Source organism: Cydia pomonella, chromosome 11 (genome assembly GCF_033807575.1).
Source record: "Cydia pomonella isolate Wapato2018A chromosome 11, ilCydPomo1, whole genome shotgun sequence".
Classification (NCBI taxonomy): Eukaryota; Metazoa; Arthropoda; class Insecta; order Lepidoptera; family Tortricidae; genus Cydia; species Cydia pomonella.
In genome coordinates, this window is record NC_084713.1 from 4,567,206 (window position 1) to 4,580,844 (window position 13,639).

The following is a 13,639-nucleotide window of genomic DNA, read 5'->3' on the forward strand; positions in this document are numbered from 1 at the left end:
AGGTTAGGTTAGGTTAGGTTAGGTTAGGTTAGGTTAGGTTAGGTTAGGTTAGGTTAGGTTAGGTTAGGTTAGGTTAGGTTAGGTTAGGTTAGGTTTATCGGCCTGTTATTGTCAGCTTTTGCGAATAACTGACAGGCCGATATCGTCCGGCCAATTGGTAATCAGTGGGTCCCTTAAGAGGAACACTTTAGGATTGCAAAAATCAGAAAAAATAATGTTTAGACAAACATGCAGATAGGTACGTTCCTATTTATTTATTATTCTTTTTATACTTAAACTTTAAAAGCCTTTTTTTCGCAGATTGCCCAAATAGTTTCAGGCAACAACAAATTTTTAGACCAGTTAGTACCTACACAATGTGCTCGTTCATGTAATAGGGTTCAGGCGATTGCTATTTCCGCCGAGCATGCAATACAGAGATTACATCTCAAACTCATTCCCTTAGCCTGCAAATTTTGTACTTACACCAATAGGAGTTAGGTACTATAAGGAGGCATCAACGCTTAAATAGGTGAATTATTTCCTAAATAAAAAGCCGTCCTAAAATGGGGATTTGATCCTAAAAACCATCAAGACAAAAGCAACGTTTGCGTATCTAATAGTGGACTTTTTCTGGTTTTTTTTTTGAGTCGGGCATTTTGCTGCATTACTAATTTATTAATAAAACAAACATGGATAAGAATGAAAGAAATATACTCGGTAGAAATTTAACTTCACAGACTTCCCGCCTTCGCTTATGGCATCATAAACGAACTAAAAAACTGACTGAATCTTATTTCCGATTTTGGTTTCATAATTTTTGGTCCTCACAAAAAACGCTCCTGGAATAATAGCTCTGATTCTTAAAAAAACGGAGTGTACATGTAAATCATAAATCATTTATTTGCTTAAAAAGGGTACAGTTATAGATGTTCAAATTTGTTGTTATCCTCCTTATTCAGCTGTCCACAAACAGCATGCAAACAATACAATTTTTTTTAAGCAAGAATATTAAAAATATGCCTACTTATATGATATTACACTAATACAATAATAATAAAAAGTCCATGCCTATATATTTTAAAGAAGTGCCGCGTTGACACCCATGTAATTGCAAGTGTCCTTAGGTTACTTACTTATTTACCATGAGACAGCTCGTGTATTCATCAGGATGCTGTTGCGGCTGCCGAAGCACTGCAGTCTGCAGTGCATCTAGCATGTTTGTCGAAGCGAGAGCGAACGATTTTTTTGCCATTAGGCGAAAAAGAATTGCCTCACTGCACGAGTGCGTGGCAGTGGCAACTGCATGTTGAGTATGGTCGAGCATCTTGACAGCCCGATGATAAGATATTGGTGATGATGTCACGATAGGGAGGAACAAGACAACTCTGGTGTTGCAGGTGTCCATGGGCGGAGGTAATCGCTTTCCATCGGGTGATCCGTCTGCTCGTTTGCCTCCTCTATCATAAAAAAAACAAGACCAAACGTAGGGGTATATGTAAGAACTCGTAGTTTTATGTTCAGTTTTGTTTTATTTTTTACATTTTTTGCATTGGTTTTCTTTGTGTACCTAACCTATACTGTATCTAACCTTTAGGCTTTTAAGATGTATTTTACTTACACATCTTCTAAGGTTTTCGTTGTTTTTTTATATAAATATAATATATATAAAGAGCATACTCTTTTCGGCAAAAATGGTACGAAAACGTAATATCACCAAACATAGACTTAAATCGACCGGGATATAAACCTTAATAATTATCTTTTATATTGTTTTTGATATACTGGTCGATTTAAGTCTAGTGAAACTAACCGTGAATCATTCAAAACTGTAAACACCAAACATCCATGACAAGTATGTATTTAATTATGTTTCCAACATGGCAGTGATAGTACTTCTGTATTATATTTCCTGTTAAATGAGCATTCCACTAATGAACTTCCCAAATATTAACGAGCATTGGGTTCCTTCGGGATTTGAGTTTTCATTCCAAAATGGAATGACGCCATCAACGGATTGATGATGCAGTATTATTTCTGGTAAATTAATAATGAGGGAGGCCTGGAAAGTGCAGTGTTAAATAATTAAAAGATTGTGACACAAGGAAGCAAAATGACATATTTACGGCGAGGGCATACATTGAATCCTAAACGAAACGAAGGATTCTATAACAAGGTCCCGAGTAGCAAGAGATTCAATTGTGTTACGCCCAAGATAGAAATAATTTTAAATTATTATGTTTCAAAATATTATTTAAGCTAAAAAAAAATATGCAAAAAAAGTGTCCTAGAAAAGAAAAGTGTTACTTCAATCCCTCCTGAGAGGGACATGTTTTACAGTTTCGACATTCGTTTGACAACGGTTACCTTTCACATTTGTATCTTGATTAATAATTAATAAGTACGTACCTACCTAGCTGAAAAACACTTTTCAAGATTGCAACAAAATAATTCCGACAGAAAACAACCCCGACTCGTGTCAGAATCCGTTCAGCTGAGTTTCAAATTGGAAAATTTTATTGTTCAAAAGTACAAGAGAAAAGCAAACAGAACGTTTTATCCATAATTACTTGAATACACGGAGTTCAAATACCTTACTAGATACACGAAATCCTCAAACATTGAAATAATCTGCTCAAAAACGAGTGAAAACATTCAAGTGAAACGTTTGCTCCCGAAATTGCTTAAATTTCGTTCTAAAATGATTCTTATTACTACAGTATAAAGTCTATTTGGGTTAAATGAGTGTGTAAACAACAAAGAGCTAAGTTCGGAACAGCTCTTACAGCGCGATAGTGCTGTCACCGGGATCGGGAGCGGTGGAATCGAAAACAAATGCAAGCTTTTTGGCAAAGCGGCTACTTACATTTGTATACTTTTTGGGGTTCTTTGCCAGAAACCATTCGGGTTTATACGGATTCGCAATATGGTTTTCATTGAAGAAACTAGTTTTTTAGACTCCAGATAATCGCGTCTACGAACTGAACTGACCTGACCGATGAAAAAATGAGATTGAATTTAGACTCATCTAATTTGACTTAAGTAGATTTTGGTAAGGAAATTATCAGTGATATCAGTATCACCATTTACCCGCTGCTGCAACAACATCACTGCAGTTGCAATCCGGACTTCAACAGCGTTACTGTATTAAGAGAGTCTTGAATTATTACGTAGCCTATAAAAAACTCTCTCACAAGAGGCTTTGGGTTATAGACCCCACGATAACCCAAAGCAGACAGTGGACTTCTTATTCACATTTTTACCAAATGTTGCCCAATGCACATTTCCAATTGATTAAAAATGTCTAGTAAGCCATCACATTATTGCTTGATGCTTTCTAAGAACTAATGATTATATTTTACACTTTTGGGACTTATTAAATAAATTTCACGCGTCGATTCAACTGTTCCACCTCATAAAACAAGAATAAAACTACCCTACACAATCGCTTGAAGTTTTCCAAACTAACATACCACTGTTATGCGTGTTAGGGCAGTACGGAACCCCACATCGCAATCAGCACTCGCTTGCTCAAAGTTCGAGGGTCTGTATTGCCGTTTCGTTAAAATAGTGTTGTTAGAACGTAGTCTAACTCAAGTTGTTGATTGTTCAGTTCAGAAGAACTGCGCAATTGGCGCATGCATAAAATGCTGACTTTACCAAAGTCAGAGTTTTTGTACGCGAGATATTTTAGATATTGCCAGTTTATTAATTTATTACAATTAAAATTTTAAGGAACCGGAGCTTACTCTGATCCTTTGTCTTACGAGTACTTATGTTTTATGTATGTGAGATTATTCTCTTTGGCCGATTTCAACTTGGCCGATTTTTTTAAAGATTGCCGCAAATTGTTTGATTTTGCAAGTACGGTTGTAGTGATAAGCGTCAAGCGCAGAATTTGTCGGGAATTAGAGTACTAACAGCAACATTGTTGCTGACCATCGATCCTTATGACTTTGCACTAAGGTTTACAAATTGACCATCATCAGTGTGCACAATGATACATTAGGGTCAATCGCATACGTTTGCATTTGTTTAACATACTTAATGTAAGCACCGCACGTCCCACTCAAGCGTCTCCCTAGTGAGAATGAGTGAATGAGTATTATCTCACTTACCAACACCGTTAGTGGCCGCTGTAGTCGACGGTGCTTGCGTGGTCTCAGGTTTATTCTGGTCCTTCTTCTTATGCGGTTTGGCTGTGGTCGTGAACTTCTTGGTCGGTTTCGGCTTGGCCGGTTTCTCCCAGGATGGCCGCGGTTTCGTCACGAACGAGGGTTGCGTTGTCGCTTGCCAGTGGACGGTGTTCGCGTTGCTTGGGCGTGACATGAATTGTGCTGGAAAATTAGGGTAACTTTTAAATATTGACGTACAGTCTCTGTGAGGCGTTTAATACGACCATGAGACCAGGTGTCAACCAAAACTATTTAATACCACCACAAGTTCATAGCCACAGTGAACTGTATTGGTAACAAAATAAAGATGAATTTTGTATAATTTTATAGAAATTGCTTAGTAATTCTGATTATCACCTAATGAGATCAAAAGTGAATACAATAGCTAAGATCAGCGAACACGGTCTTAGACTATGAGTTGAGTTGAGAGTAGGTATACTATTAGGTATTAATAATGTGTAGAGTAGCAAGATAAGTTGGCAGCAATTTTGATAGCCCAGCCTATGCAAGTGATAAGTAAACGTCATAATTTCAGAGAATTTTGAAGTTTCAAATAACACTTGCACTCAGGGATCGGAACCGGTTTTTTGCAAAAACATCGAAATAACCATATATTTCGATTTATTTTATACTCTAAATGTAGGACTCAGTTGTGTTTTCAGATAACGACTTCGTATTATTATTAGATTGCCTAATAAGAAATGAAGTAATTAACAAAGAACGAAAAAATACCGTTTTCGTTCCCATACAAAAAATACCGGTTTCCGATCCCTGCTTGCACTGTCGGGGCTATCAAAATCGCTGCCAACTTTTATCTTGGTGCCCGAAAGTCGCTCTAATAAGGACTCCTACATAATAATATATTCTCCGTCCATTTGAAGTAGTTAAGTATTGCATCTATGATAAGCAAAAGAACAAAAATCTTAAAACATGATTAATTCCTACACACAAAGAAAAATAAAAGCTGCCTCCTCTGTTTTCATATCTTTATTTAAAATATTGTAGCCTTATCTCTTGTAGCGATTTATATTATGGTACTGGGATGTAGATACAATATTAGGAGCATTTGCTTCACCAATTTTCCAGACTTTCAGAAATCAAGTCAATCAAGACAACTAACTCATTGAATTCTCTTTCTTAGCCCCATAACACATTATTTTTTTTAATTACACCGCCATCTACCAACTAAACTTAAAACTAACCAGTGACACTCACCTGCAGATATGCTGTTCTCATTGTGTTGGTCGGACACGGCCATAGGGCGCGCGCCACTCAGTATATTACTAAGACTAGACGAAATCTTGTTGTGGGGACTAGTTTCCACTTCGCTCGGCCTATTTACATTTTGGTACTTATTTACACTGTTATAATTTATTTTATTAACTATATCACTATTTTGTTCGCTACTTGAATCTAAATTTCCTAATGAAGGGTGGATTTCTGGCGGCCGGTAGCTGTAGGAGGTTGGCGCGCCATCTATCGGTTTTGTCATGAACGACGGGCGCTGGGTCTGCCAGTTAGGCCGAGCTATCGTGTGCGTCGTCTCAGGGGGAAGCGTGGTCGTGCTTCGGCCGCTAGATGGCGTTGAATTCGGTTTCTCCGTGACCGTAACTGGGCTCTGCGTATCTGAAAATACAAGTTGTTTTATTATTTCGCCGGTCTATTTGGATAGTACGTGCCTTAAAATTTAGAGGTCACTAGGCTTCAATTTGCTTTTTGGGTGTTTAATAGACAAAACAAGCGTGACTCAGGTCATTTATTTGGTTCGATCCAGTAAAGATTGCGCTTTATTTACGATTTACTTTTTTATTTAGGTAATACAGTAAGAATAATTTGATACAAATTGAAATAAAGTGCATTCTTATTTTGTTTAACCCACACCAACTCATGAACTCACACTAAACCTATAAAATAGGTTATAAACACCATCAATTATAACAAGGTGGTTAGACAAGAACCGCGTTCTTAGTTATTATTTAGGATACGAATTATATTAATTTAAATACGGAAGAAGTAACAGATCAGGATAAATTTTCCGAAAAAATACTGTGTACCTGGGTCAAAATTATTATCGCTTTCTTGTTTTTTGTCTCCAAAAACTGTGACGGAGTGTAGCTTTTTGTATGAGATAAAATTTATTTTTAAATTTTTCTCATGTACCTAGATTAGAACCTACAGCTAGAAATACATACAATAGCACTCGACTTTTTTAATTTATATGATAGAAGACACAAACACAAGCGTGACAGAGTGGTCAGAAACAAAACAACGAAATCAATTTTGACCCACGTACAAAATCCGGTGGTGCGAGCAGTCAAAAGTGCGATGTACGGTCATCGACGACGAGCGGTTCAGGAGCATAGAAGAGATTCACGGTACATTTGCAAGATCTGGATGAATTATTGAGAAAGGTGTACACTTACCGACTACAGGCCGGTCCGGCAGCCTACAGCAGCTCCCGAACATAAAGCCGTCGACACACACCCCGGCGTGCGTCCCGCCCGCTCTGTTGCACTCCTGCACCCACATGCACGCGCCGCGCGCCCCGCCCGCTGTGCACACCTTGCGCGACATTTGGTAACCTGGGGACAAGATTGCAGTTTGTGAATTGTTAAGGTTTTCAGAAAACCTGCACCCGAGTTTGTATTTTACGATGTCACAGAGCGCTCGTTGAGAAAATTATCGTGAGAGTTGGAAAAGCTCTCGATATTATTTTGAAAATGTCTCTCTATTGACTGATTTCACGAGGGTTTGAGTCGCTGGTAACTGATTTCGAGTTAAGTAGGTATCAAATGACAGGTAATCCATGCATTGTCCATGCATGTTACATGGTTAAGACTTTGAGAAAACCAAAGGTCCTAACCAAGTGACAATACTTGAATCTTAATTACAGATGTGTGCAAGGTGCGAAAAGTTGTGAAAAAAGTTGGGAAAGATCACTGAAATTTCTGGAAAATTGCTGACTCGTTTCACGACAGTTTGAATAAATTTAACGATACCAATTTTAAATTTTGACTTTTCATGCGATGAGTCAAGGGAGCTGGGACAGTCCAGTAACGATGAATACATCATTTTTTGCACAGGAAACCAGTTAAAGGAACCAGGATAATAGAAAATAGAAAATTTTATAAAAATAATTTAGTATGTATATAATATTATATTATAGACATGCAATATATATTGCATGCATTATAATACCTCTACTAAAATTGACACACAAATACCTATTAATCGATAATCTTTACAAAATGCGAAAATACATAGGTACTTATCTATGCTACGTCAGCTACTTGTTAAAACTTAGGAAGTATAAAGTAATATGAAATCAGTCGCTTTATACGCTTTCGCATAAACTAGTACTTTACTCATTCACGATTCTTGATTAAAGGCTACCGAAAGCTATTAAGAAACTGGTAGTGAAAGAATCAATCACAATCACTCGAAGTAAACATATAATTTTACAAATGAACGTCAATATCTCAATCAAGTTCCCGTAATGAAATTAACAAGTGAATCAGGAACCAGGCTAATAGGCTGTAACAACCACCGGCACGGGATATCCTAGATTAAATCAGTTCTGGGCTATTAGGCTAAGTGTTTGCACTAATATCCCCGGGCCATGGTGCTTATCAATAAATACAAGGTAAGGTATGGATCCAATACGCGATGTCGTCCGACTAGTACGAGTATCGATGGGAGTTACTGGTTGCAGTTTTGAATGATTCACGGTTAGTTTCACTAGGCTTAAATCTTCCCGGATATGGATCGTGACAATACAAAAGGTAATCTTGGTCCATATCCCGTTCTATTTAAGTATCGTTACGGGTTGAATTTCTTTGTAAGTTGTAACTCAGTTAAAGGCGCTCAACCAATTTTCATTGTAAGTAATAAGTAATATATTTCTTAATACTCAAAAGAATTTTTATTTTTTTCGAAGTATTGATAGTTTATAACAATGATGATCGTCAAGACATTATTAATTTATCCATTATGAAGAGGAGCTAAAAACATAACTTTATAATTAATGATACGTACAACTTTTGGTGGTTAGACTACACTATTATACCTACTTAAATTAACGTATTATATAGATATTCGTACATAGGTATATGGTAGATTTGTTAGCCGTACGTTCAATACGCAGTTCGTCCGAAATACGTATAAGCCCTATTGATTACATGTGTTTCTATAACCCACATACATACGTACATAGGCTACGAAGACTGCTGAACATCAGGCGGGCCGAAATGCTTGTTTGCCACCGACGTAGTATAAAAAAAAATAACATACTTTCATAATAAATGAGCTACATAGGAAAAATATTCTTTTTGCGTGCGGAACTTCAATCGGAAACCATACACATGTAAAAATAGTCGCAATTATTCAACACACGGATATTATATAAAATCTGACTTATATAAAAGAAAACTAACCCAAATGCGAAGCTGAACCAAATGAGCCAGCACAAACACGCTCATTCCACAAGTCATAAAAATGACGAAGACAGATGGCGTTGCCGCGCCTAACGGCCTTCGACAACGTGTGACAGCCATTTTTCTAACAAATGAACCGAGAGATATATTAGATACGCAAAAATGCCCACCCCAGCATTCATTTCGCAACGATATGAAATCGTCTGTTGCAAAACCTAAAATGTGACGACGTGCTCAATAAAACACAAGAACGAAGTAACTTTATAAAAGACGTATAAGTAGTGTTTTACGATATGATAGTGATGATCCTAACACAGCAAAATAGGTTTAAAATATTTGATTACAATTTTATATGGGCTTGTCTTTAACTTGCCCCCGAAAAGAAAAGCTGGAGGCAAAAGAACACCAAAATGATAGACCTTTTGATTCCATGAGTGTCCTTTTATAGGTGTATCCATGTTTGTCAAATCTAACCTTTAATAACATGACATTACGAGCCAAGGCAAGCGTCTTCGTGAATGACACGATCTATACCTGAGGGCCTACCGCGAACCACGTTCGACTCTGACGCACTTGTAAATTCGTACGTAAGTATGACGGGGAGGCAACACGTCGAACGTGGTTCGCGGTAGGCCCTCTGGTATAATTTCAAAATATGATTAAGTTACAAAGCTCGAAAAACCATGGAGCCATTTTTCTACTTTGTCAGAAGTAGCAGTGTACCAAGTCGATACCCAATTTTTTACATCATAAAAAGAGTGAGCGAGTTACATTTTTTGAAGGAGCCTGGCTTTAAAATATAGACCAATAACATTGAAGGATTTTATTCGCCAGTAAAATATTACAGACAATCTAATCTACAAGTCACAAGCACGTTTCCACCTATTGTTAGGTATAAATCACAGGAATAAAAGGAGAGGGTAGGCCCAATAAATTTCAAGTGGTGGTCTGTTCGCCTGGGGCTAGCTGATGCATCTAGGTAGTCTAGGTACCGTAAAGCAGCGCTAAAAAGGAGATTCGGATTGAGGCTGCAGAATAACTGCCTTGTACGTGAGTTTGATAAACGTTGCCGACACGTGAGAATTGTGATATTGAAATGGATTGTGTTTAGAATAAAGTAGAATAAACTATACAACAAAAACAGTTCTTATTAAGGTTGCATTTTTATTTCTAAATGTGGGTTTTAGTAATTTAGTACAAGAGTCAACCAAATGGGAGGATTGAACCAACTATAGAAGGTAAGCAATGTTTAACATAGTCGTTTAACAGTCTACTATTTGTACTATTTTCAATCATAAGTGTACTTATTGTCGGTTATCGATAAGTCGCTATTTCGATATAGCTTCAATTTGAAATCAACCGACAATGTGGTACCTTTTGGTTAAAAACATTAAATTTAATGTGCGACAAATAATAAATAGACCATCATAGCCGTGCAAAAATACACAGATTAGAATTTAATTTTGTACCAACATAATATACAAAAACCATTTACTCAAACCCGTAAATGTTTAGGTCATACTGAGTAACTTTTAGTATGGGAGCAACCCCGAAATCATGAAATAAAACTTGGCTATTTCGTACATTTTGACTGGTCTAGCGTTGAAATTTTCTATGGGAGAGTCAATTTTTTTCGGGGTTGGCCCTATAATAAAAGTTACTCAGTATGACCTAAATATTAGCGGGTTTGAGTAAATGTTTTCAGTTACTAAGCATAGTGTAGGTATTAAAATTTGTACTATAACGTCCTCAATATATGTTTCACTGTCACAGGCCTTGGTCGGTATGTAACATTATGTCCAGTTTGAGAATGCATTACGTTAGACCACAATACGGTGAAAGGTATAGGTACGAGTACTTAATGGTTAAGCACAGAATTAAAGTCACTGCGTAATAGTTTGCAAGTTCCGAAATTAGCTGTTCTTTGTATTATCAGAAAAATCTAAAATTAAATATTGTAAAACCCAATTACAGCAAATTGCAGAAGAACGCTTTTAAAACCTTCAGTTAATGTGGGAACTATATCAGCAGGATTTCGTTGAAAATCGCACTGATTCATTTTCATAAACAAGGTTGAAATTTGGGTTATCCTCGGCTACCATTTAAAATATATCTATGCAGGTGACTAACGGTAATTTTATGCCGGCCATAATTTCGCGTACGTATGCCAAAAGTAATCCCGCAATCCAATGTTCCAAATAAATGAAGATATAAATGACACATATAGGAGATATATTGGGTGCGAACGACGTGTTATCAGACAATGCGGAATTTTATGTTCCCTTAGAGATTTATGTTTCTTTGAGCAGAACCTAAGTCGTTTCTCATGTGTACTGGCATAAAATCTCTTTGTGAATACAAAGGAATAATAATGTATGTCCAATTAGAGGCATTGAGTATTATATACGTTTATAATGATAATTATGATTTAATTGACGACCGGTATGGCCTAGTGGGTAATGAGCCTGTATATGAAGCCGATGGTTCCGGGTTCGAATCCCGGTAAAGGCATTTATTTGTATGATGAACACAGATATTTGTCATGGACCTGTCCACCTGTGAACTAGAATTGGCTAATGCTTGGCGCAGGACCGCTTTGTTTACAATCCTATTTCGTCACCTTCTTAACTTGACATTATTGCCAAATGGTCCACAGTTCTGATTTGTCAACTTTCCTACATCATCAATTTATATGGTCCACAGTGCTGGCATTGGTGGAGGTTAAAATCACAGGCCAACATAACTTTTCCGTTAGAAAAAAGCGGTAGAAAAGTGCAGAAGTTAGCTTATTTATAGAAGGCAGCCAGGATAATTGGTGGTACAATAACGTTGACGAGCACTGTGGTCAAAATGGGAATGTGAACGATCTGGGACTAAGGTCAAAATAACTCGTCTAGTTATGTAGTTGGTGATTTAGGAACTGCATGTTGACGACATGGCATTGTGAACGATTGTGACGGAAATGGGTCTGAGCCAAATGCTTATGATGCAATTGTTTAGTTTCTGATTAAAATACTTGAGTTAGTAAAAGTAAAGTCAGTAATACCTATACACGTTTTTACTTGTGGATAGATAGATAAATATAATACACTTTTGCACACTTGAGTAGAAGATACAGCTTTAGGAAAACAAAAGGAATACGTTGCTGACTTTGCTTTTATATCATTCATTTGTTATTTTTGTAATTCAATAGACACGTTTTTTATAATATAGCAGATTTAAAACATAAGTGTTGTGGCAGCCATTATGTAAATTACTTTACAGGCCATTGGACTTAGAAATGCTCCTCGTCCAAAGCGAAATAACTTTAATTTTAATCAAAACGTAGATAATTTAGTTTCCTTGGCGCTAAAATATTTCGTTAGCAGATATTTCAAACAGAAGCGAAAAGGTCTGTCCTTAATTCTGAAATTGAAGAGGCACTGAACCGCAATCAGCAAATTAAGAAGTTACAAAAACACCCGCCATCTTGATAGCAATAAGTTTAAAACCCACAGAACTCCGACCAATTCAAACGCAACGTTTACTTAGGACTGGAAACTTTTGGAACGCTCCACATCGTTTGCGACTAAGAATATTTTATGATTCGCTCACAGACGATTAGGGACGTGAAACGAATTGGCTTTCAAATACAGGGCTCGTTTTGAGCAATATATATTTTCGTAGTACCTAGGTAATATCGTATTTCGTCTCAGCTCTGGTACTTGTACAACTCTGTATAGACTTGTTGTTGATTTTTCAATTGATTTAGCTAACTATAATGCAGTTTATATGTGTAACACTTAAAAACAAACACTATCATATAAAATCATATAAATGTTTTAGTAGGTATTCTAAAGCGTGGACAATTGGACATGGATGATATGGTAAATCATTTAAATGAATGTGGATTTTCAAAAAATGTATGTACGGCAGAATAATGCTAAGAGTCATAGACAACCTAACGGTGTATTACAATAAATAAATAAATATTATAGGGATTAGGATTTTATAATGTAAATTTGATATCCACAAATTATTTAAAAAAGTGCTGCATGAAAATCCACGTTCATTTAAAACATTTACCATATCATGCATGACCAAATTTTTCGTGACCACACTTTAATATTATGATACATACATTTGTAGTGCCTTTTTGTTAGGGTTCCGTAGTCAACTAGGAACCCTTATAGTTTCGCCATGTCCGTCTGTCTGTCTGTCCGAGGCTTTGCTCCGTGGTCGTTAGTGCTAGAAAGCTGAAATTTGGCATGGATATATAAATTAATAAAGCCGACAAAGTCGTACAATAAAATCTAAAAATTTAATTTTTTTTAGGGTACCTCCCCTACACGTAAAGTGGGGGTGAACATTTTTTTTTTTGCTTCAACCCTACAGTATGGGATATCGTTGGAAAGGTCTTTCAAAACTAATAGGGGTCTTCAACAACCATTTCTTGATAAAGTTAATATATTCGGTGATAATTGCTCCGAAAGAAAAAAAAATGTGTCCCTCCCTCTAACTTTTGAACCATAGGTCCAAAATATATCGTCTATACTTATCGAAAAAACCTATATTATTACGTTTCAACTCACACTACATTTAGACGCCGATAACTTGTTTCACATAATGATTTGGAACTACCTGCCATAGTAAAAGTTATACAACTTAGATAACCTATCCGGTGACATATCGCTTGTCCATATTGGTCAAAAGAACAATTAGCCCACCCTCCCTTGCAATTGTTGTACAATCTTACTATTTTTTTTTGTATTACGTCAATTATGTCATTCATTATAAATTAAGCTTAAAAACTGACATTTGTCACATCCCTACAGAAGATTCGTTAAGTACTTACAAAGTAGGTAAATACACAAAGTAGCGGTCCATATCGATCCATCGTCTTTACGACCAGCGTCATGGTAAATAAAATCCAAGCACCACAATAAATATCTTAGTTATCCTAAGCAATACGCAATCTGATTTGCTACTGATTCGCGCTATCAAATACAATAACAATAAATTCCAGTCATATCTCACAGTCTGTTTTACAATCTCATTTTCAATGGGGTGAGA

At 36.6% G+C, this 13,639-nt stretch overlaps 1 protein-coding gene across 2 annotated transcripts in view; it reads right to left on the reverse strand.

Annotated features, from left to right (window-relative positions):
- LOC133522664 (serine proteinase stubble-like) overlaps nucleotides 1-13,639 on the reverse strand; it is a 236,706-nt gene that overhangs the window by 14,447 nt on the left and 208,620 nt on the right. For both annotated transcript variants that reach the window (XM_061858054.1, XM_061858053.1), the window contains exons 4-6: nucleotides 6,578-6,736; nucleotides 5,370-5,780; nucleotides 4,098-4,316 (exon numbers count right to left, since the gene is read on the reverse strand). In XM_061858054.1, coding sequence (XP_061714038.1) covers nucleotides 4,098-4,316; nucleotides 5,370-5,780; nucleotides 6,578-6,736 — 789 coding nt within the window. The remainder of the gene's footprint in view (nucleotides 1-4,097; nucleotides 4,317-5,369; nucleotides 5,781-6,577; nucleotides 6,737-13,639) is intronic.